A 21,349-nucleotide genomic window follows, 5' to 3' on the forward strand; every position below is an offset into this window, starting at 1 on the left:
CGACACAGACCCCACTGGTCCATGCCTGCCGCCTACCCACTGCACAGGTGGGCAGGCTAGACCTCCGCTCCAGGGACACTCGCACCTGGGCCACCTCTTCAGTCATGAGCTGACCAGTGAAGTCAGTATGGGCTGAACCCACAGCGCCCCTGCCTCAGACAGCAATCCCAGGGATGGGCGTGTCAGCTGCCTCCACGCGGCCACTGTGGTCTCCACTGCTTGTGCGCCTTGTGTTTCACCCCACCCAGAGTTACAACATGCTGGACTGACCTGGCAGTTCTTCAGACCTGGCCGCTTTCTGATGTCGCATTGTTCTGCTCAGAGTGTAGTGGCAGCAAGGCAGGTGCAAGCTACAGCAGCCCTGCTCAGCCATCAGTTGGCACAACATGGGCCCCTCTCCTAAAGAGCAACTGCCAACCCGTGACCATTAGTGATCCTGCTCAGCCACTGGCCAGTGCCAAGTGAGCCCCTCTCCCCTCCTGTACATAAAAGGAGTCCAAATCTTACCTCAGTTAAGATTGGGTAAGATGGGTTTGGTTCTTTTAAAAACAATTTTCTTAATATTTATTTTGCAATATCAAGTCTTAGTTGCTGCATGCAGGACCTTTGTTGCACTATGAGGGCTCTTTCATTGAGGCACAAGGACCTTCTAAGTGGTGCCAGGCCTCAGTGGTAGGCATACGCTGGCTTAATTGCTCCATGGCATGTGGGATCTTAGTTCCCCAAGCAGGGATTGAACCCACTTCCTCTGCATTGCAAGGCAGATTCTTAACCACTGGACCACCAGGGGAGTCCCTGAGGCAAGATGGTTTCTGAGACACTAGTCTGCCATCTTCTTGGTTGGCTAGTTATCTGATTAAAATCATTATTTCCTGTTCTATCAACTCAGCTCCTGACTGGCCTGTTGTGTGGCAAACAGAATAAGCTTGTGCTTGCGCTCACTAACACATACAAAGGTAATATCTAAACCAAGACCAGAAGAAAAAGAGGATAAGGCAGCTAAGCAAGGAATGAGGACACAGGGAATGGGAGGAGTGGCGCAGGGAGATATTCTAGAGGAAAAAACGTCTGTTCTATGCCACTAAGCAGGTTAGCATGGCTAGAGGATAACACTATTATAATTGTATGTCCTAACAGCTTACTTTAACAGATTCCAACATACCATTTCATATTAGAATATTTCTAGATCAAAGTTAAGCTAGTATTCATGCTTTCTTTCAAACATGCTAGACTATCATGTAAAAGGAAAGAGACAGCCATTTCCACAAAGGACCTAGTATCAGACCCTTTGTTCTTGAGGTCAGGTCATGGTGAGGTAAGGTGTTTCTGTAAATCTCCACCAACAAATATTATTCTCTGTCCTGACAAGAAAGAGCTAGGTCCCTAGGCAAAAATTTCACCCTTTGAGGTCCCGATCCTGGCTGAAGAGGCAGACCTCAGTTGGCAACTCCCTCAGGGTCATGTCCCCAGATCCTGTCTGGCCATCATCGCTAAGGAAGCAGGCGCCCAACTGGCCTTCAGGCTCCTCAGGCCACCTGTATGGTGGGGGCCAGGTCCCACCAACTGCATCTTATGCTGACTGCCACTGCCATTAGGTCAAGAGGTAGAGACAGGGGAGAGGTTCACCACTGCCTCAAGGCCTGGGCAAAGGTAAGTGGGTGGCCTTGGCGAAGGTTCTAGAGCCCTGCAGGACACAGCTCCCAGCCTGTTCCCTGAGCCTCCCAGCTCACCCAAGGGCCCAAGCTCGGGTGAGCTGGAGGTCCCCAGGGAGAAGACCCCAATCCACCTCTTACCTCACTCTCCCCCTGATGACCACCACTCCACTGACTGTTTGCTGAATGGGCCCGTTAACAGTCACTCATTGACAGTTGGTTGCTTGTGGGAGGGGCCTGGTGCCAACCAATGGTTGAGCAGGACCACTAATGGTCACTCATTGACAGTTGGTTGCCTGTGGGAGGGACCTGGTGCCAACCAACGGCTGAGCAGGACCATTAATGGTCACACATTGACAGTTGGCTGCTTGTGGGAGGGCCCAGTGCAGCACCAATCAATGGCTGGTAACAGGGTGCACAGTAATAGTACACAGTGATGGCCACGTGCTAAGATCTGTGCTTGGCAGTGCTCTATTATAATTCCACCTCAAATATTTTATACAGCCAGAGAGAATATATCTAGAGAATTCACAAAAATAAAGCTACAAGAACCAAAAGTATAATACAGCATGGCTGTGCACAGCCCTTGGCATGCAGCCAGTGCTGCAGCCATTAGCCCCCACTTTCCCCCTTACCAGACAATGGTTACCAAAAGACTATTAATGGTTGCTCAGCCATGGGTTGGTGGTGAAGTGGGCCCCTCCCTGCTCAGTTACTCGTCAGCAGGGCAACAGGCCCCTCCCAGAAGCAAGCAACTGCCGATGAGCGGCCATTCAACCAACGGTAGGCAGACTGGTGGTCGCCCTGTGCAGAGTGAGGTAAGAGATGGATCTCTGCCTCCTCCCTGGAGCCTCCAGCTCACCCAGCCATGGATCACTGGGGGGCCCAGAGAACACGCTGAGGCATGTGTCCTACAGGGACACAGAACCCTTGCCAAGGCCACACACTGGCAGAGCCAGGCCCTGAGGTGGTAATGACTCTCTCCCCCATCCCTGCCTCTGTGACCTAATAGCAGTGGCAGTCTGTATAGGATGCAGTTTGTGGGACCTGGCCCCTGCCACTTGGACAGCCTGAGGAGCCTGAGGAAGGGCTGGCTCCAGGGCACCTGGCTCCCTAAGAGATGATAACTGGGCAGGGTCTGGAGACCTGGCCCTGAGGGAGATGCCAACTGAGATGCACCTTTTCAGCCAGGCCTGGACACTGGCAAGAGAACCCAGACTGGGTGCTGGATGAATGCTTTATGTCAGGGTAACTGACCCCTGCAGGGACCCCCGCCTCATAGCTAGGACTTGGATCTTGGAGTGAAATTTTTGCCTAGGGACCTTGCCCTTTCTTGTAAAACAGAATAACATTTGTTGGTGGAGATTTACAGAAACATCGCTACCTCACCATGACCTGACCTCAAGAACAAAGGATCTGACACCAAGAAGTTTGCAACAACTAACCATGAAGAACTGATGCTTTTGAACTGTGGTGATGGAGAAGACTCTTGAGAGTCCCTTGGACTGCAAGGAGATCAAACCAGTCAATCCTAAAGGAAATCAGTCCTGAATATGCATTGGAAGGACGAATGCTAAAGCTGAAGCTCCAATACTCTGGCCACCTGATGCGAAGAACTGACTCACTAGAAAAGACACTGATGCTGGGAAAGATGGAAGGCAGGAAGAGAAGGGGGTGACAGAGGATGAGATGGTTAGATGGCATCACTGACTTAATGGACATGAGCCTGAGCAAGCTCCGGGTGTTGGTGACGGACAGGAAGCCTGGCGTGCTGCAATTCATGGGGTCACAAAGAGTTGGACACGACTGAGGGACGGGACTGAACTGAACTGATAGCAGCAGAATCAGGAGGTAACATCTAAAATTGATAAATCAAGGAACTGCAGTACTTCCTTGGTGGTACAGTGCTCAAGAATCCACCTTCCAATGTAAGGGACATGGATTCAATCTCTGGTGGTGGAGGAGAGGCGTGAGTACACTAAGATCTCCCATGCCACGGAGCAACTAAGCCTGCACACTGCAAATAGAGAGCCCAAGTGCTCTAGACCCTGAATGCCGCAACTCCTGAGGCTCAGCTCCACAGCAAGAGAAGCCCCCACATGCCATAACTAGAGAATGCTCACACTGCAACGAAGACAGCACAGCTGCAGTTATGAGCATTTTATTTAGAAATATGGAGATAAATGCCAGAAAAAACAGCTATTTAAAAGTAGAGAATAAAAAAAATAAAATAAAAGTAGAGAATAGCTTCTTCTAGGTAGCAGGTCCTACAGATTGTTCATTTTATAAGACTTTTAAACTGCTTTTAATTTTTTAAACCTACTTTTATTTAGAAAAAAGTTCCAAAAGTGACAACCTACCTTAACTGCCATGAAAACCTCCTCTTTAAGTTGTGCAGTTTGCTCAGGTGAGAGCTAGAAACAAAAAAGCAGAGAGTGAAACGTTTCAAACTCCACCAATGCTCCACTAAGACTAGGGAAGAGAAGTCTTGCATTTAGCAACCACATACCTGCAGGGCGAGAATAGAGATTATGCTCACCGCCATGGCTTGCATCTTGGGGTTTTCATGCTTACAGAGCCATCTCATAACAAACTTGGCAGCATCGAACCTAAAAAACAGTATTTTTCCTCACAATAAACTTTGTAAACTATACATGAGAAGTTAAGATATCATTCAGCCTCCCCAGCAAATCCTGTTTAAAAATAGTTGTGGACTTGTAAAGACTCAGCTATGAAAACCAAGAGTATTTGGCAAAAAGAAGAGAAGAAAAGAGTGTGCAAAAAAGAGCAAGGCTTCCCTGGTGGCTCAGTGGTAAAGAATCCACCTGCCAATGTAGAAGACATGGGTTTGATCCCTGATCCAGGAGACCTGACATGCTGCAGAGCAACTAAGCACATGCTCTAGAGCCATGCTCTACAAGAGCAGCCACCACAGGGCTGCCCATGCACAAGTAGAAAGCAATCCCCACTCTCTGAAACTAGAGAAAAGCCTGTGCAGCAATGAAGACCCAGCACAGACAAAAATAAAATTATTAAAAAAAAAAAAAAAATAGAACACACAAGATTCAAAAATGGACATAAGTTAAAGACTTTTTTAGCACTCAGTTTCTACTGTAATAAAAAGGGCAATACATTCCCCAAGAAATAGTAATTTGTAAACCAGCTTGCAGACAGTGCTAAAACGCCACAGCAAACAATAAATCACTTTATTCATGGTTTTCGCTCAGCTCCAACTGATGCTATACAGGAAGGAAAACTGAGTGAGAATGAAGAAGCTAACCTTCCCCACTGTATTTTTAAGAGTCAACTCTCATTGTAAGTATACACTTTCAATAGATTTGAGAAGAGCAAAGCCTACAAACTTACACCTATAAATCATGGACTTTGTCCATATCAGACTGTGCTTATTTTTCTGGTTGGCAGCAACTATTACTAACATTTTGAAACAAGATTACAATGGCCTCCAAGGAAATTCTTCTGGAATCTACACTGATAATTTTTTTTTTAAATCATTATCAATAAAATAATAACAAAAAGAATGACTAATATTTAGGATAGCCTGCACTCATATGCTAGGTACTGTGATAAGTACCTTACAAACATTCTAAAAGTCACTATTTACAAATGAGGAACTTATGCACAAGGATAATGGAAGAGCTAGAACCTGATTTGATATTTAACCCTCTAGCACCCATGTTCTTATCACTCACTGCCCTGAAATGGACTCACACTTTGGGAGACAACATTTATAATTACAGTACTTCTGAACAGAACATTCTCACCAAACGCTTTATCCCAGCCTCAATCAGACCCCTGCTAGGCTAATAACCAAAAGACAACAAAGCTCAGAGTAATACTGGTCAACACTCCAAAATCAGATCATCCAATTTTATACTTGCCTATTGAATGGAACATCCACAAGAATCCTGGAATTGGTTAAGGAGAGAAGACAATTCTTCTGTAACTTTAAGGGAATAAAGAAAAATAATTATGAGCAAATGTACACCCATTCTAAACAAAGGTTCTAAGCATTTGGAAGGTTCAAAGCTTTTCTTATTGAAAGCCCACTGTACACCTAGTCCTTTCCAAGTTCTTCATTCAATCTTACTATTTTTTTAATAGTTTTTTACATTTATTTTTTATTCAAGTATAGTTGGTTTACAATGTTATATTAGTTTCTGGTATCAATCTTACTATTAAACTCTAACATTCACCTTTGCCTAAAGAGTAATCTTTCTCTTTTCTGGCAAAGAGGGAGTCTCCCTTCCCCCTGAACCCTAGAAGGGTCTATGTGGAAAGCTGCCTGCCTGTGTGTCAATCTAAATCAATTCCTGGAAGCCTGGCCCATCTAACGAATGACTATGTCTGAACCAGATCTCATAACTAACTCTGTGACAGAGCTTCTACTTTCTACCTATGACTAGTAGGAATTGAACTAGGAGAGAGAAAAGGACTTCTGGGGAAGCTATAGGAATAAAAAATTGTAACATCTCTTTGAGAGACCGTGAGTAGGCCAGTGGCATGTACAGCCATGACAGCAGAATAGTGTACGAGGCAGGGGTAGCAAACCTGAAATGCCAACAGGAACTAGGCAGTAACATAAACAAGTGAAGAAGGAAGAGTGCAAAATAGGGCGGCGGGAGGAATTATGGCAAACTGGGCAATTCAGGCCCTTTTATGGGGGCAGTTGTTAATAGTCTCCAACTAATGATGGCCATGTAGGAATTCAGACTGAATTGAGAAGGATCATCCAATTTTTCAAGAGAAAGTGAAAATACAGATTTAAGTGAGGAAACATCATTTTATTCTATTTTAATAGATTGATTCCCATTTTAAGTATACATTTCAATCAGATCTGACACATTTATATATATTATGTATAAATTTACCCACTATTACAATCAACATAAAAAATACTTCCATTACCCCAAACAGTTCCACTGTGACACTTGCCACTCCATTCCCAACTTGCAAATTTCAACCCCAGAAAATCATACTGTCATTACAGATTAGTGTTCTAAGATTTCACATAAAGTCATATGGTATCTATTTTATCATGTCTAGCTTATTTTGCTCAGCATAAAATGTTTTTTGAGATTCATCCATATGGCATGTATCAGTACTTCACTTCTTTTTATCACCAAGTAGTATTTCCTTATATGAATATATCATAATTGGTTTATCTATTCACCTGTTGCTTGACATTAAGTTTTCAGTTTGGGGGGATAATGAATAAAGACATTATGAGCATTTGCGTGTCATTATATGGCTACATAATTTCATTTCTCTGAGTGAAATAACTGTGTAGTATGAAAGGTATATCTCTAACTTTCAAAGAAATTACCAGACCGTTGGATTGGTTTTATCATTTTTCATTCTTAACATCAACATAGGAGAATTTCAGTTTCTCTACACTTTTGTCAACACCTGATACTGTCACTTTTTAAATTTCAACCAATCTAGGAGGTGTATAGTGTTATCTATGTGTGCTGTGAGGCTGTGATGTGTACTCAGTAGTGTCTACTCTTTGAAGTCCCATGGACTGTAGCCTGCCAGGCTCCTCTGTCCATGGAGTTTTCCAGGCAAGAATACTGGAGTGGGTTGCCATTTCCTACTCCAGGGGATCTTCCCGACCCAGGGATTGAACTCATGTCTCTTGCATTTCCTGCACTGGTAGGCGGATTCCTTACCACTAATGCCACCTGGGAAGCCCATCTAAGTGTACAGTGGTATCCAAATGTATTTTTAATTTGCATTTCCCTGACAGACAAAGATAATGAACATCTTTTCAAGTGCTCATTTGTCACCTGCACTATCTTCTTTCATGGAGTGTCTGGTTCAAACCTTCTGCCTTCTTAAAAAATTGGTTTGTTTATCTTGTGTTACCTATTTAATAGTTCTTTACATTCTGGATAAAAGTCCTGTGTCATATATATAAAGTGGACGTGTTTCTCAGTCCTGGATTATCTTTTCATTTTTTAATGTCTCTGTGTGTGTTTGACCAGAAGCTTCTAATTTGATGAATTCTAATTTATTTTTCTTTTTGAAATATGTTTTTTGTATCCTAAGAAAATTTTGCCTACTCTGATGTTTTCTTCTAGTTTTATGGCTTTTATATTTAGACCTATGACTTAGCTTTTATATTTAGATCTCTAACTCAATTTAATTTTCACACATGTTGCTAAGCCTATAGGATATACCAAAGTGTTAACAGTAGATGTTTCTGGGTAGCTGTTTTCTGATAAATGCAAAATTTTTAAACCATATTACTCATCTATATTTCTTATTTTTTCCACAGTAATCATGCATTTATTTTTCTCCCTCCCTCTCCTCCCTCCTTCTCTCTCTCAGGATGAAAAATCAGAACTAAATAAAACATATTTTTCATTCATTTGTCCTCAAGTAAGAAGCACAGTCAAATATTAAAATCAAATTACCTGCTGGTAATGGGGGAAAGTTTTCAAAGCCTTGAAAAGTAGACAGGTAACCTCTGACAACAGACGAACAGGCATCCCCCTGGCCAGGCCCTGGCGTGTTAAGTTGAGGGCACAAGCGCTGGCTGTGAACTGCACTGGCAAATCCAATGGATGATTCCTCATTCCTACAGCCACAAGCTGAAGATGAATTTGTTTTAAGTGGCATATGACAACATTAGCATTCTTTACACAGTCTTATTTTTGTGTTATCAAAAATACTTGCTTATCAGGACAAAAAGTAACAGATTTTTTTCCCATCCTCACCATTTATTTTTTAGGAAACAAGCAATACCTTCTAACCCAAACGTAGTCATTAATTTGCTGTGTGACTTTAGGTAACTCACTTCCTTTCTCTGGACCTCTGTTTCCTCATCTGTGATTTCACAATCATTTATCGAGCCTCAGTCCCTCCAAGGCATTATGACAAGCACTATAGGGGATATAAACAGGAATCACTTATATCCTACTCCTTAGCATAAAGCCTGATGAAAGAAATAAGGCATGTAAACAAATAACATTGTAAGAGATGCCAAAAGATGAAACTGGAAAAAAAAAAAAGCACCATGAAAGAGGTATAAATAAAGTGCTGCCTACAGTGGTCATACAGCAAACAATCATTTCTGGTATGGATGTCAAAAGTTTCATTCAGAGAACACATTTAGGCAGGGTCTGGATAGGATCTGGGTAGGAAACATAAGTGGGAGTGGGATGGAAAGGTAATTAGTAGGGAAGGGAAACGTGATAAAGAAAAACACAAAGTGGACAAAAAATGGGATGAATCCACCAAAAGAGGAAGAAGAAATTTGAATTTGTAAAGGGATAAAACCTAACAACAGGGAGCTGCCTGGTGGACTAGTGGTTAGGATTCTGTGTTTTCACTGCCGTGGCCCAGGTTCAATTCCTGGTTGGAGAACTGAGATCCCACCAGCCATGAGGCATGGCCACACAACAAACAAAAAACCTAACATTAGAAAGGTAACCGTTAATAGAAGACATGTTGTGCAGACCTAGAAATAAATTTAAAATGAAGGTGTTATACCAAGTGTATACCATACCTGCTCCAACATTCAGGGACAACATGATCTGTTTTGTCTATCAAATAGGGATGATGATCCCTCCCCTCCTCAGAGACCAGTCTGCTGATATACAAATGAGCCCTGAATTTATGAACCACTGAAAGACCACCTACATGAACTCAGAGCCAGTATACGCTGCTCCTATAGAAATTGTTTTTTTCTATGTTACTAAACTGCTCTTAGGATTTCATGTAATTGCCATCATCTGCAATATAAATACACAGGAAGTAAAACAAACATGATTTTCAATAAAAAAAAATCACAAAATCTCACATAGATATGAAAAGGACTTTTAGAATATCTAATTCAATTTCCTCCTTACAGATGGAAAACAAGGATCCAGAGTTTTTCCCTTTATACAGTATTGTTTTTAAGTTATGAGTAAATCTAATTCTCCATGGTACACAAATAGCCTAAAAATAGCCTATTTTTATGGAACTGCAGAAATTACAAATAATAAAAACAATAATTTTAAGACTTCAAGTTATACTTAATTGTAAATAATAGCAGTTTTCTTTCTCAAACCACTTAGTTCTTCCAATTACATATAAAACAAATTCATCCTTCTGTAAAGGAAATCAAAGTCTGACCCTATCAATACTGGTAACTTTACTTTATTCACAAAATACTTTAAATGCTAGAATTGATTACCTTCAATTACTGCTATTCTGTTCTATTCTTATAGGGATATTGTGGTTGCTATTTTTTGAAAAAAACTTACTTAGATTTTAAAGAGTAAAGGAATAAATGAGAATGTTTATACAAAGTGAATTCATGTTTTCAGATTAAGTCCTGTTTTAGGGATTGGTTCTATCATCCCGTGCTCAGATCAAATTAAAAAATCTGAACAATTGAGATTGATTAAGATGCTCAAAACATGAGATGATCTGGCAGTCTAAGCCTAACACTGCTTTTTCTCTATGTGGGCACTGTGACTCACAATAGAATAAGGCATATTAAGTAACTGTATTCAATGTGTTTAATCAGTTCAGTTCAGTTCAGCCGCTCAGTCATGTCCGACTCTTTGCAACCCCATGGACTGCAGCATGCCAGGCCTCCCTGTCCATCACCAACTCCTGGAGTTTACTCAAATTCATGTCCATTGAGTCAGTGATGCCATCAAACCATCTCATCCTCTGTCGTTCCCTTCTCCTCCTGCCCTCAATCTTTCCCAGCATCAGGGGCTTTTCCAATGAGTCATCTCTTCACATCAGGTGGCCAAAGTTTTGGAGTTTCAGCTTCAACATCAGTCCTTCCAACGAACACTCAGGACTGATCTCCTTTAGGATAGACTGGTTGGATCTCCTTGCAGTCCAACGGACTCTCAAGAGTCTTCTCCAACACCACAGTTGAAAAGCAACAATTCTTCAGTGCTCAGCTTTCTTCATAGTCTAACTCTCACATTCAGACAGGACTACTGGAAAAACCATAGTCTTGACTAGATGGACCTTTGTTGGAAAAGTAATATCCCTGCTTTTTAATATGCTGTCTAAGTTGGTCATAGCTTTCCTTCCAAGGAGTAGGCGTCTTTTAATTTCATGGCTGCAGTTAATATCTGCAGTGATATGGGAGCCCAGAAAAATAAAATCAGCCACTGTTTCCACTATTTCCCCATCTATTTGCTATGAAGTGATGGGACTGAATGCCATGATCTTACTTTTCTGAATGTTGAGCTTTAAGCCAGCTTTAAATCACTTTTTCACTCTCCTTTCACTTTCATCAAGAGGCTCTTTAGTTCTTCACTTTCTGCCGTAAGGGTGGTATCATCTGCATATCTGAGGTTATTGATACTTCTCCCACCAATCTTGATTCCAGCTTGTGCTTCTTCCAGCCCAGCGTTTCGTATGATGTACTCTGCATATAAGTTAAATAAGCAGGGTGACAATATACAGCCTTGATGTACTCCTTTTCCTATTTGGAACCAGTCTGTTGTTTCATATCCAGTTCTAACTGTTGCTTCCTGACCTGCATATAGGCTTCTCAAGAGGCAGGTCAGGTGGTCTGGTGTTCCCATCTCTATAAGAATTTTCCACAGTTTGTTGTGATCCACACAATCAAAGGCTTTGGCATGGTCAATAAAGCAGAAATAGATGTTTTTCTGGAACATTCTTGCTTTTTCGATGATCTAGCAGATGTTGGCAATTTGATCTCTGGTTCCTCTGCCTTTTCTAAAACCAGCTTGAACATCTGGAAGTTCACGGTTCACGTATTGTTGAAGCCTGGCTTGGAGAATTTTGAGCATTTTTTTACTATCGTGTGAGATGAGTGCAATTGTGCAGTAGTTTGAGCATTCTTTGGCACTGTCTTTCTTAGGGACTGGAATGAACACTGACCTTTTCCAGTCCTGTGGCCACTGCTGAGTTTTCCAAATTTTAAACAACTTTAATTGAATCAAGTAATAAGTAGTTATAAAAATTACATTTCTGAGTTGTAGTTACCTTTAAAATAGCAGGCATGGTTACTTGCGTTGAAAATGTCTCTGTGAAGAGCCTGTAGAGGGCTTCCTTCACAAAACATGATCTATTCCTGTAGCAGCTCAGAGCTTCTGAAATCTGGCTTACATTGGCTCCTCCAGCAACCTAGAAAACAAAGATGTTACCAACAGGTTTCATCTTTCACCTACAAGGAAGGCTTTTTTTAGAGTGTGTCAAGTGTTTGAAACAATAAACATTCACTTAAATATTTCAAGAGTTTTACAATGTTGATCTCATTCAGTAATTCTAGTAGGTAAATGTTCTCCTCAACCTCATTTTTATATGGTGGCTCCAGAGAGCTGATGTACATTGCTAAATATAACAAACTAATTAAGCAGTGGCGACAGACTCAAATACCATCTCCCTACAGCTGTGTTACAGTTAAGACCTCAACTGAATAATCCATAGCATGTAAATTCTTAAACAACCAATAACCATGAACGCATGTTCCTAAGTACTCAAATAAAATAGACAAAAAAAGATAGGGAAGAAAAACCATAAAATACATAAGATGAAAAAGGAGTTGAACTTTTATAGAACTAGTTAGTTCATTAATATTAAGATAATTCTTCTTGCTACCACTCAAGTACAACCCTGAATACACGTTGGAAGAACTGATGCTGAAGCTGAAGCTCCAGTATTTTGGTCATCTGATGAAAACAGCCAACTTACTGAAAAAGTCCCTGATGCTGGGAAAGATTGAAGGCAGAAGGAGAAGAGGGTGTCAGAAGATAAGATGGCTGGATGACATCACTGATGCAATGAACATGAACTTGGGCAAACTTCAGGAGATGGAATGGTGAGGGACAGGAAGACCCAGTGTGCCACAGTTGACAGAGTTGCAAAGAATCAGACACAACTAGGCAACTGAACAACCACCACCACTAAAGTAATAATTTCAAAAAGTTTATATATAGACTTTGGGTCTGGAGAATAATGGTAACCTTACCCAAACCATAAACTAAAAAGAAATGTTTATTTATTTAAACATTTATTTAAAAATATAAAACTAGATTTTACTCAGTTTTCAGCATTCCTGGGTAGTGAAGAAAAAGAAAAAAAAGGGGGTAAAGTTCAGGATTTCACAAAAATGAAAAGAAAAACAACCCCTTTTCCACTCCACCATGGTCAGCAGTAACAACATTCATTGAAGAAACATCACATCACTAAAGTGACAGAAGAATGCTTTTGAATTAGGACACCTGTCAATTAAATGCAAAGAAATAAAAAGATTCAAACCAATTCCATATAAAGCTACTGTAAGAATTTTTTTAAAAAGCAAATCTAGGGACTTCCTTGGTGGTCCAATGGCTAAGACTCCACCATCCCAATGAAGGGGGGTGGGGATCAATCCCTGGTCAGGAAATTAGAGCCACAACTAAAGATCCCACATGCCTCAAAGACTGCATGTGCCACAACTAAGACCTGGCACAGCTTTATACATTAAAGCAAAACTACACATTTCAGCTAAGAAAAATTCTCCTCATAAATAAAAAACAAATCAGAACAAAAGTGTAACATACTACTTTAAACTGAATTAAATGTTCTTAATAAGCATTATTGTACGTGAAAAAAATACATTCAACAAAAAGGTGAAACAGGGATGATTAAATTCAGGAAAAGAAAAGATCAAGTCATCTCAAACATAAAAACTAAGTACAAAGTATCCAAGGAACAATAGAATTGATTAAAATTTAGTAAGGAGAAGAAATGCAAGAAACAAACAAGATAAAGAAATTTTAAAAGAAAGAAGTTAAAAGGATCTAAGATTGAGTGCTGATATAGAAAAGAAGATACAACACACATATACATGAAGTTCCCGGGGAAGAAATGAACTAATTTTTAAAATTACTACCAACAAAAACTTTCCAGAAATTAAAAAAAGACCTAAATCAACACATTGAAAGAACTCCCACCAACCACCTGGGAAAACTGGCCCAAATCAAGTCCAAGACATATCACAATATAAAGATTAAATTTAATGATAAAGAAAAACCACCTTCAGGGCCTTCTTATAAAAAGATCAAATTATTAATATGAATAGAAATCTACTATAATTACTAATGACATTATTCAAGATGTCCCTATTCTTCTTTTTTTGCACTTGATAAAATACTCAGAGAAATGCTAATATGTGTCACTATGATTGTATTTTTCTTTTCCCTTAGATCTGTTCTGATTTTTGCTTTATGTATCTGTGTTTCTTTGTTGTTAGGTGTCTAATGGTTTATGCTATCTATCTTTGTGAATTGTACGTTTTATGATGAAAAATATTCATTTCTTTCATTTAAAAATAATTAAAAGATCAAAACAAATTAGAGAATTAGATTGTCATCAGACTTAACAAGCAACACACAAAGTAATGTAACAGTGGACAAGCATGTTCAAGAAATAAGGAAAGAAAAGGGGGCTCCCCTGGTAGCCCAGTGGTCAAGAATCTGCCTAGCAATGCAGGGGACACCAGTTCAATCCCTGGTCCAGGAAGATCCCACACACCACAGGTCAATTAAGCCCATGTGTCACAACTACTGACCCCACACACCCAGAGCCCATGCTCCACAACAAGAGAAGCCACCACGACGAGAAGCCCACAAACCACAACTAGAGAGGAGGCCCCACTCACCACAGCTAGAGAAAGCCTGTGGGTAGCAACAGAGATCCAGCACAATACAAATTTAATAAATAAAAATTTTAAAAAGGGTAAATAAAGTTTATATCCATGCTTGCAACTTCTAGAGGATGTTTCAACAGTAAACTGTGGCTCGTTTCCATCAATTTCAGCTGTTTCCACAATAGCTGTCCATGCCCCACCCCACTCCCCAGCCACCAGCACATGCTCCTAGAGCTGCCTGCACTTAGCCTGTGAGAGTCCAGGTGGGGAAACGGACCCTCCAAATATCAGGGATCTGTGCTCTGACTGCTTCTGATAACAGGTACAAAAAGGTGGGCAGCCAATGCCATTGCACCCTCACCAGCCAACTGTTCAAAGCCCTTCTCCCACCAGCTAAAATGACTTCGAGGAAATTTCAAGGGCTGCCCCTTCACTGTTTTCTTTTTCCCCTTTTAGAAGATAGACATTAATGACTATGACATTCAAAACAACTACACATACAAAGAAAATCCCAAAGTTACTGCACATACCCAGGGAAAGGCTCAAAAAAGACCTAGAGATCTTAAAATTTATACTTCAGGCTGATCCTCAACACAGACCCCAAACACAAAAACAATAACACAGACATCAAACCCTGGGAAGGGAAAAGAATCTGATTTCTAGAGTTGCCATATTATCAGTTTCAAATGCCCAGTTTTCAACAACAAAAATCACAAAGCATATAAAGAAATAGGAAAGTATGGCCCATTCAAATGGAAAAAATTAAAATCCAAAGACACTGTCCCTGTAACAGAACTGACAGCAGGTCAACTCAAACAAGACTTTAAAATATCCACCTTAAAGATGTTCAAAGAACTAAAGGAAAATTAGATAAAGTCAAGAAAAAGAACAAAAGAGAAAACTCAAGAGAGATTTAAAAAAAAAACAAACCTTAAAAAGAATCAAAAAAATTCTGGAGCTGAAAGGTATAATAACTGAAATAAAAATTCACTTGAGTTTTTCAAGGCAGATTTGAGCAGGAAGATGAAAAAAATCAACACACTTGAAGACAGGACAAAGGAAATTGTGTCAGAGGAACAGAAAACAAAAAGACTGAAAACAAAAAAGCAGAGTCTCAGGACCCCGTGGAATACCATTAGGCAGGCCAACATACACTGTAGGAATCTTAGAAGAGACTAAAGTAGCAAAGAATATTGGGGGGAAAATGGCTGCAAATGTCCCAAATTTGATCAAAGACATGCATATAAACATCCAAGAAATTCAAGAATTCCAAGCAGGATGAACTCAAGAAGACTCACAGTGAGATATGTTATCAAATTTTCAAGGCCACAGACAAAGATTCTAAGAAGCAGCAAGAAAGAAGCAAATCATCACATACAAAGGATCCTCAGTAAGACCTGCAGACTTCTCATCAAAAACTTAAAAGCCAGAAGACAATGGGTTGATATGTTCAAAGTATTAGAAGAAAAAAACTGTCAACCAAGAATCTCATACCCTGAAAAACTTTCCTTCAAAAGTGAGGGTGATGGCCAGAATGACTATCATCGAAAATTCCACAAACAACAAATGCTGGAGAGGGTATGGAGAGAAGGGAACCCTCCTACACTGTTGGTGGGAATTCAAACTGGTACAGCCACTGTGGAGAACAGTAGGGAAGTTCCTTAAAAAACTAAAACCAGAGCTACCATATGACCTTGAAATCCCACTCTTGGGCATATATCCAGAGAAAAACAAGATCCAAAAGAATACATGCAACCCAATGTTCACTGCAGCACGGTTTGCAATAGCCAAAGCACGGAAGCAACCTAAATGTCTATTGACAGAAGAGCAGATAAACATGTGGTGCATAAATACAATGGAGTATTATTCTGTCGTTAAAAAAGAATGAAATAATGTCATTTGCAGCAACACAGACAGACTTAAGAGTGTCATACTGAGTGAAGTAAGCCAGACAGAGAAGGAGAAATATCAAATGACATCCCTTAAATGTAGAATCTAAAAAGAAATGATACAAGTGAACTTACTTACAAAATAAAAAGAGACTCATAGACTTAAAGAATGAAATTATGGTTGCTAGGGGGGAAGGATAGGCAGATGGGATAGCTAAGGAGTTTGGGATGGACATGTACACATTGCAATATTTAAAATGGATAAACAACAAGGACTTAACTATACAGCACGTGAAACTCTGCTCAATGTTATGTGGCAGCCTGAATGGGAAGGGAGTTTGGGGTAGAATGGATATATGTATACTTACGGCTGAGTCCCTTTGCTATTCACCTGAAACTATCACAACACTGTTTATTAATCAGCTATATCCCAATAAAAAAGTGTCGAGTTTTTTAAAAAGTAAGGATGAAGCCAGGACATTTCCATGTAAAGAAAAGCCAAGGAAGTTCATTACCACTAAACTTGCCCCATGAAAAACACTAAAGGAAGTCCTGCAAGGTGAAATGAAGAACACCACACAGTAACAAGAAGCCATGTGAAGAAATAAAGATCTCAACAAAGGTAAATACATGAGCAATTACAAAAGCTAGTGGTATTTTTTAAGTGGTCGGTAACTACACTTTTTTTCAAAATGATTTAATAAACAAATAGTTCCTTCAAAAGATCATTATTCATCTAAAAACTAGTATTATTATAAATTTGGTTTATAATTCCAAATTTTGTTTTCTACATAACTTGTGATGAACACACAAAAAAGAATTATTTTGTGCTCTGGGGCAGACAATGTATAATTTGGGAACATCAATTAAAGGGAGCACGGACAGAGATCTAAAGGAACAGCTTTTTTGTTTGTTATTGAAATTAAGCTAGTATAAATTCACATTAGAGTGTCATAAGGTTAGGATGTTAAATGTAACCTCCATGATAACCACAAAGAAAACAGCTAAAGAATACACAAAAAATGAAACAAGAATAATACCAACCCCAAAAAAAAAAAAATCAAAAAAGTCAGTTGAACAAAGAAAACAGTAATGAAGGAAATGAGGAATAAAAAAAAGTTGTAAAACATAGAAACTAACGAGCAAAGTGACAGAAGTCCTTCCTAATCAGTAACTATTTTAAATGTAAAAAGATCAAACAAACTAAATCCAAAGCTGGCAGAAGGATAGAAATAATCATTATTAAAGCAAAGAGCAAAAAAATAGAGAATATAAAAATAGTAAGAAAATCAATGAAACAAAAAATTTGTTCTTTGAACACATCGCCAAAATTGACAAATGGATGGACTAGGGGTTAAAAAAAAGAAACTAAGAAAAAAAGAAAGGACTCAAAATACTAAAATCTGAAATGAAACAGAAGACATTACCACCAATTCAACAGGAAAAAAAAAAAAAGAATTATAAGAAGATTATGAAAAATTACATCCCAATAAACTTAATAACCTAGATGAAATGGGCAAATTTCTAGACATATAAGACCTAACAAGACTAAATCATGAAGACACAGAAAACTGACATAGGAAATTGGATCAATAATCAAAAACTTCCCCAAATAAAAGCCCTAGATCTAATGGGTTCACTAGTAAATTTTACCAAACACTTGAGGAAGAATTAATGTTAAAACGTTTCAGTTTAACAACTGGAGATGGAACATTTCCTAACTCATTCTATGAAGCCTGCATTACCTTGATACCAAAGCCAAAGATGCTACAAGAAAAGGAAACTAGAGTTTAACAGTCCTTACAGAGATGGAAAAATCCTCAAAAAAATACAGGCAAACCAAACTCAGCCAAATAAAAGAAGTATATACCATGACCAGGGCTTCCTTGGTAGCTCAGCTGGTAAAGAATCCGCCTGCAATGCAGAAGACCCCAGTTCAATTCCTGGGTCAGGAAGATCCCCTGGAGAAGGGATAGGCTACCCACTCCAGTATTCTTGGGCTTCCCTGTGGCTCAGATGGCAAAGAATCTGCCTGCAATGTGGGAGATGAAGGTTTGATCCCTGGGTTGGGAAGATCCCATGGAGGAGGGCATGGAACCCACTCCAATATTCTTGCCTGGAGAACCCCCAGGGACAGAGGAGCCTGGTGGGCTACAGTCCATGGGATCACAGAGTCAGACATGACCGAGCAACTAAGCACAGCACCATGACCAAGCAGGATTCATTCCCAGAATGCAATGCTCAACATACCATGGTATACTAAAAATCAGTGTAATACACAACAGTACTAGAATGAAGGAGGAAAACCACATGATCACCTCATCTAATGCAGATAAAGCATCTGACAAAACTCAACACCCTTTCCTGGCAAAGTGTCCAACTCTGTGATCCCATGGACTGTAGTGCGCCAGGCTCCTCTGTCCATGGAATTCACCAGGCAAGAATACTGGAGTGGGTGGCCATTCCCTTCTCCAAGGGTCTTCCTGACCCAAGGATCGAACCTGGGTCTCCTGCATTGCAGGCAGATTCTTTACTGTCTGAGGCACCAGGGAAGCCCCCAAACACTTGCAAAAAGCCCAGAAGGAAGCTACCTCAACTTAAAAAAAGCCATACATGAAAAATCCACAATGAACATGATACTCAATAGTGAGAGACTGAAAGCTTTTAAAATCAAGAAAAAGACAAAAGCCCGTTTCAGAGCATCTACGGAACAGAGCACTGGAAGTTCTAGACAGAGCAATCAGGTAAGAAAAAGAAATAAAAGGCATCCAAAATGGGTGGGGAGTTTAGGGGAGAATGGATACACGTATATGTATGGCTGAGTCCCTTTGCTGTTCACCTGAAATGATCACAACATTGTTAATCAGCTCTACTCCATTATAAAATTAAAAGTTAAATTAAAAAAATAAAAGGCATCCAAACTGAAAAGGTAGAAGTAAAATGATCTACTTGCAAACTATGTGATCTTATATACCACAAAAAAACAAAAAACTGTTATCTATTAGAGCTAATAAATGAATCCAGAAAGTTGCAGGATACACACAAAAATCAGTTCAATTTCTATACAATAATAATGAACAATCTGAAGAGGAAATCATGAAAATAATTCTGTTTACAATAATACAATAAAGCACTTAGGAATTAACAAAGGAGATGAAAGGCTTGTATGATGAAAACTACAACACACTAATGAAAGAAATTAAAGATGACATAAACAATGGAAACACACCCCATGTTCATGGATTAGAAGACTTAAGATGTCAATACTACCCAAAATTATCTACATATTTATATAATCCTTACCAAAATCCCAATGACCTTTTTAGCAGATACAAAAACACACCCTGAATTTATACAGAATTCCAAGGCAGTCACACATACTGATTTCAAAACTGACTATCAATACAAAGCTATAATAATCAAAACAGTGTGGCACTGGCATATAGACCAGTGGACTGGACTATAGCCTTCCCAGCTCTTCTGTCCATAGGATTCTCCAGGCAAAAATACTGGAGTGTGTTGCCATCTCCTTCTCCAGGGGATCTTCCCAACCCAGGTCTCCTGCATTGCAGGCAAATTCTTTATCATCTAAGCCACAGGGGAGTCCATGGAATAGACTAGAAAGCCCTAAAAGAATGCCTTGCATTTATGGTCAGATGATTTTTAACAAGGGTGCTAAGACAATTTGGTATTTTCAAGAAATTGTCCTAAGAAAACTAGATATCCACATGTAAAAGAATGAAGTTGTAAAATCTAACATAATACCACATGAAAGAAATTACCTCAAAACAGATCAAAGACTTAAATTTATGAACTAAAACTATAAGACCCCTATAAGGAACATGAGGAAGAAGCTTCACAATACTGGATTTGGCAGTGATTTGTTGGATATGACACCAAAGGTACAAGCAACAAAAGAAATACAAACTGAACTTCATGAAGACAAACCAGAGAAGGGCAGAAAATATTTGAAAATCTTATATCATAAGGAGTTAATATCCAGATTACACAGAGAACAATAATAACAAAAATAAACCTAAGCAACCTAATTTAAAATTTGGCAAAAAACTTCACTAGACATTTCTTCAAAGATATATCAATGGTCAATAAGCTTCTGAAAAGATGCCCAATATAGCTGATAAGTATGGAAATGCAAATCAAAACTGCAATGAGGTACCACTTCACACCCATTAGAACGGTTACCATTAAAAAATTTAAAAACAGAAAATAATACATGTTGGCCAGTGTGTGAAGAATTTCGAACACTTGTGCACTGTTAGTGAGAATGTAAAAACTGTGCAACTGCTGCAGAAAACATTATAGTAGTTCCCCCCAAAATTAACAGAATTACCATATGATCCACCTGCAATGAGGGAGACCAGGGTTTGATCCCTAGGTTGGGAAGATCCCCTAGAGAAGGGAAAGGCTACCCACTCCAGTAGTCTGACCTGGAGAATTCCAAAGGGGCTGCAAAGAGTCAGACACAACTGAGCAACTTTCACTTTCACACCATATGATCCAGCAATTCCACTTCTGGATTGCTCATTGTTCAGTCGCTAAGTCATGTCCAACTCTTTGTGACACCATGGACTGCAGTACACCAGGCTTCCCTGTCCTTCACTATCTCCCGGAGCTTGCTCAAACTCATGTCCATTCTAGTATATACTTCTGGGTATAAACCAAAAGAACCAAAAGCAGAGTCTTGGGAGTTTCCCAGTGGACTAGTGATCAGGATTCTGGGCTTTCACTGCAGAGGCCTGGATTCAATCCCTGGTCAAAGAACTGAGATCCCAGAAGCTTCACAGAGTGATAAAAAAAAAAAAAAGCATAGTCTCAAAGAGATATTTGTGTACTTCTACTTGCAGCAACATTACTCACAATAATCAACACAATAGCCAAAACATAGAAGCAACCCAAGTACATTACATATTAATGACAACTGGATAAGCACAATGTGGTATACACATAACGGTTATTATTCAACCTGAAAAAGGCAGTATGCCACATGGACAAACCCTTAGGACACGATGTAAAGTAAAATGAGCCAGTCACAAAGGGACAAGTACTGTGCGACTCCACTTACATGAGAGAGTTGGTCAAAATCATAGAGACACAAAGTAGGAGTTTGTACTGCCAGGGCCCGGGGAGAAGGGGTAATGGGAACCAGTGTC

The 21,349-nt window shown here is 39.7% G+C and overlaps 1 protein-coding gene across 2 annotated transcripts in view; it reads right to left on the reverse strand.

The window, feature by feature from the left end:
• Positions 1-21,349, reverse strand: part of ZYG11A (zyg-11 family member A, cell cycle regulator) — a 58,967-nt gene that overhangs the window by 9,756 nt on the left and 27,862 nt on the right. For both annotated transcript variants that reach the window (XM_043461295.1, XM_043461296.1), the window contains 5 exons: positions 11,643-11,783; positions 8,090-8,266; positions 5,552-5,616; positions 4,162-4,261; positions 4,013-4,066 (listed from right to left, as the gene is read on the reverse strand). In XM_043461295.1, the coding sequence (XP_043317230.1) occupies positions 4,013-4,066; positions 4,162-4,261; positions 5,552-5,616; positions 8,090-8,266; positions 11,643-11,783 (537 nt within the window). The remainder of the gene's footprint in view (positions 1-4,012; positions 4,067-4,161; positions 4,262-5,551; positions 5,617-8,089; positions 8,267-11,642; positions 11,784-21,349) is intronic.

Source organism: Cervus canadensis, chromosome 2 (assembly GCF_019320065.1).
Source record: "Cervus canadensis isolate Bull #8, Minnesota chromosome 2, ASM1932006v1, whole genome shotgun sequence".
NCBI lineage: Eukaryota > Metazoa > Chordata > Mammalia > Artiodactyla > Cervidae > Cervus > Cervus canadensis.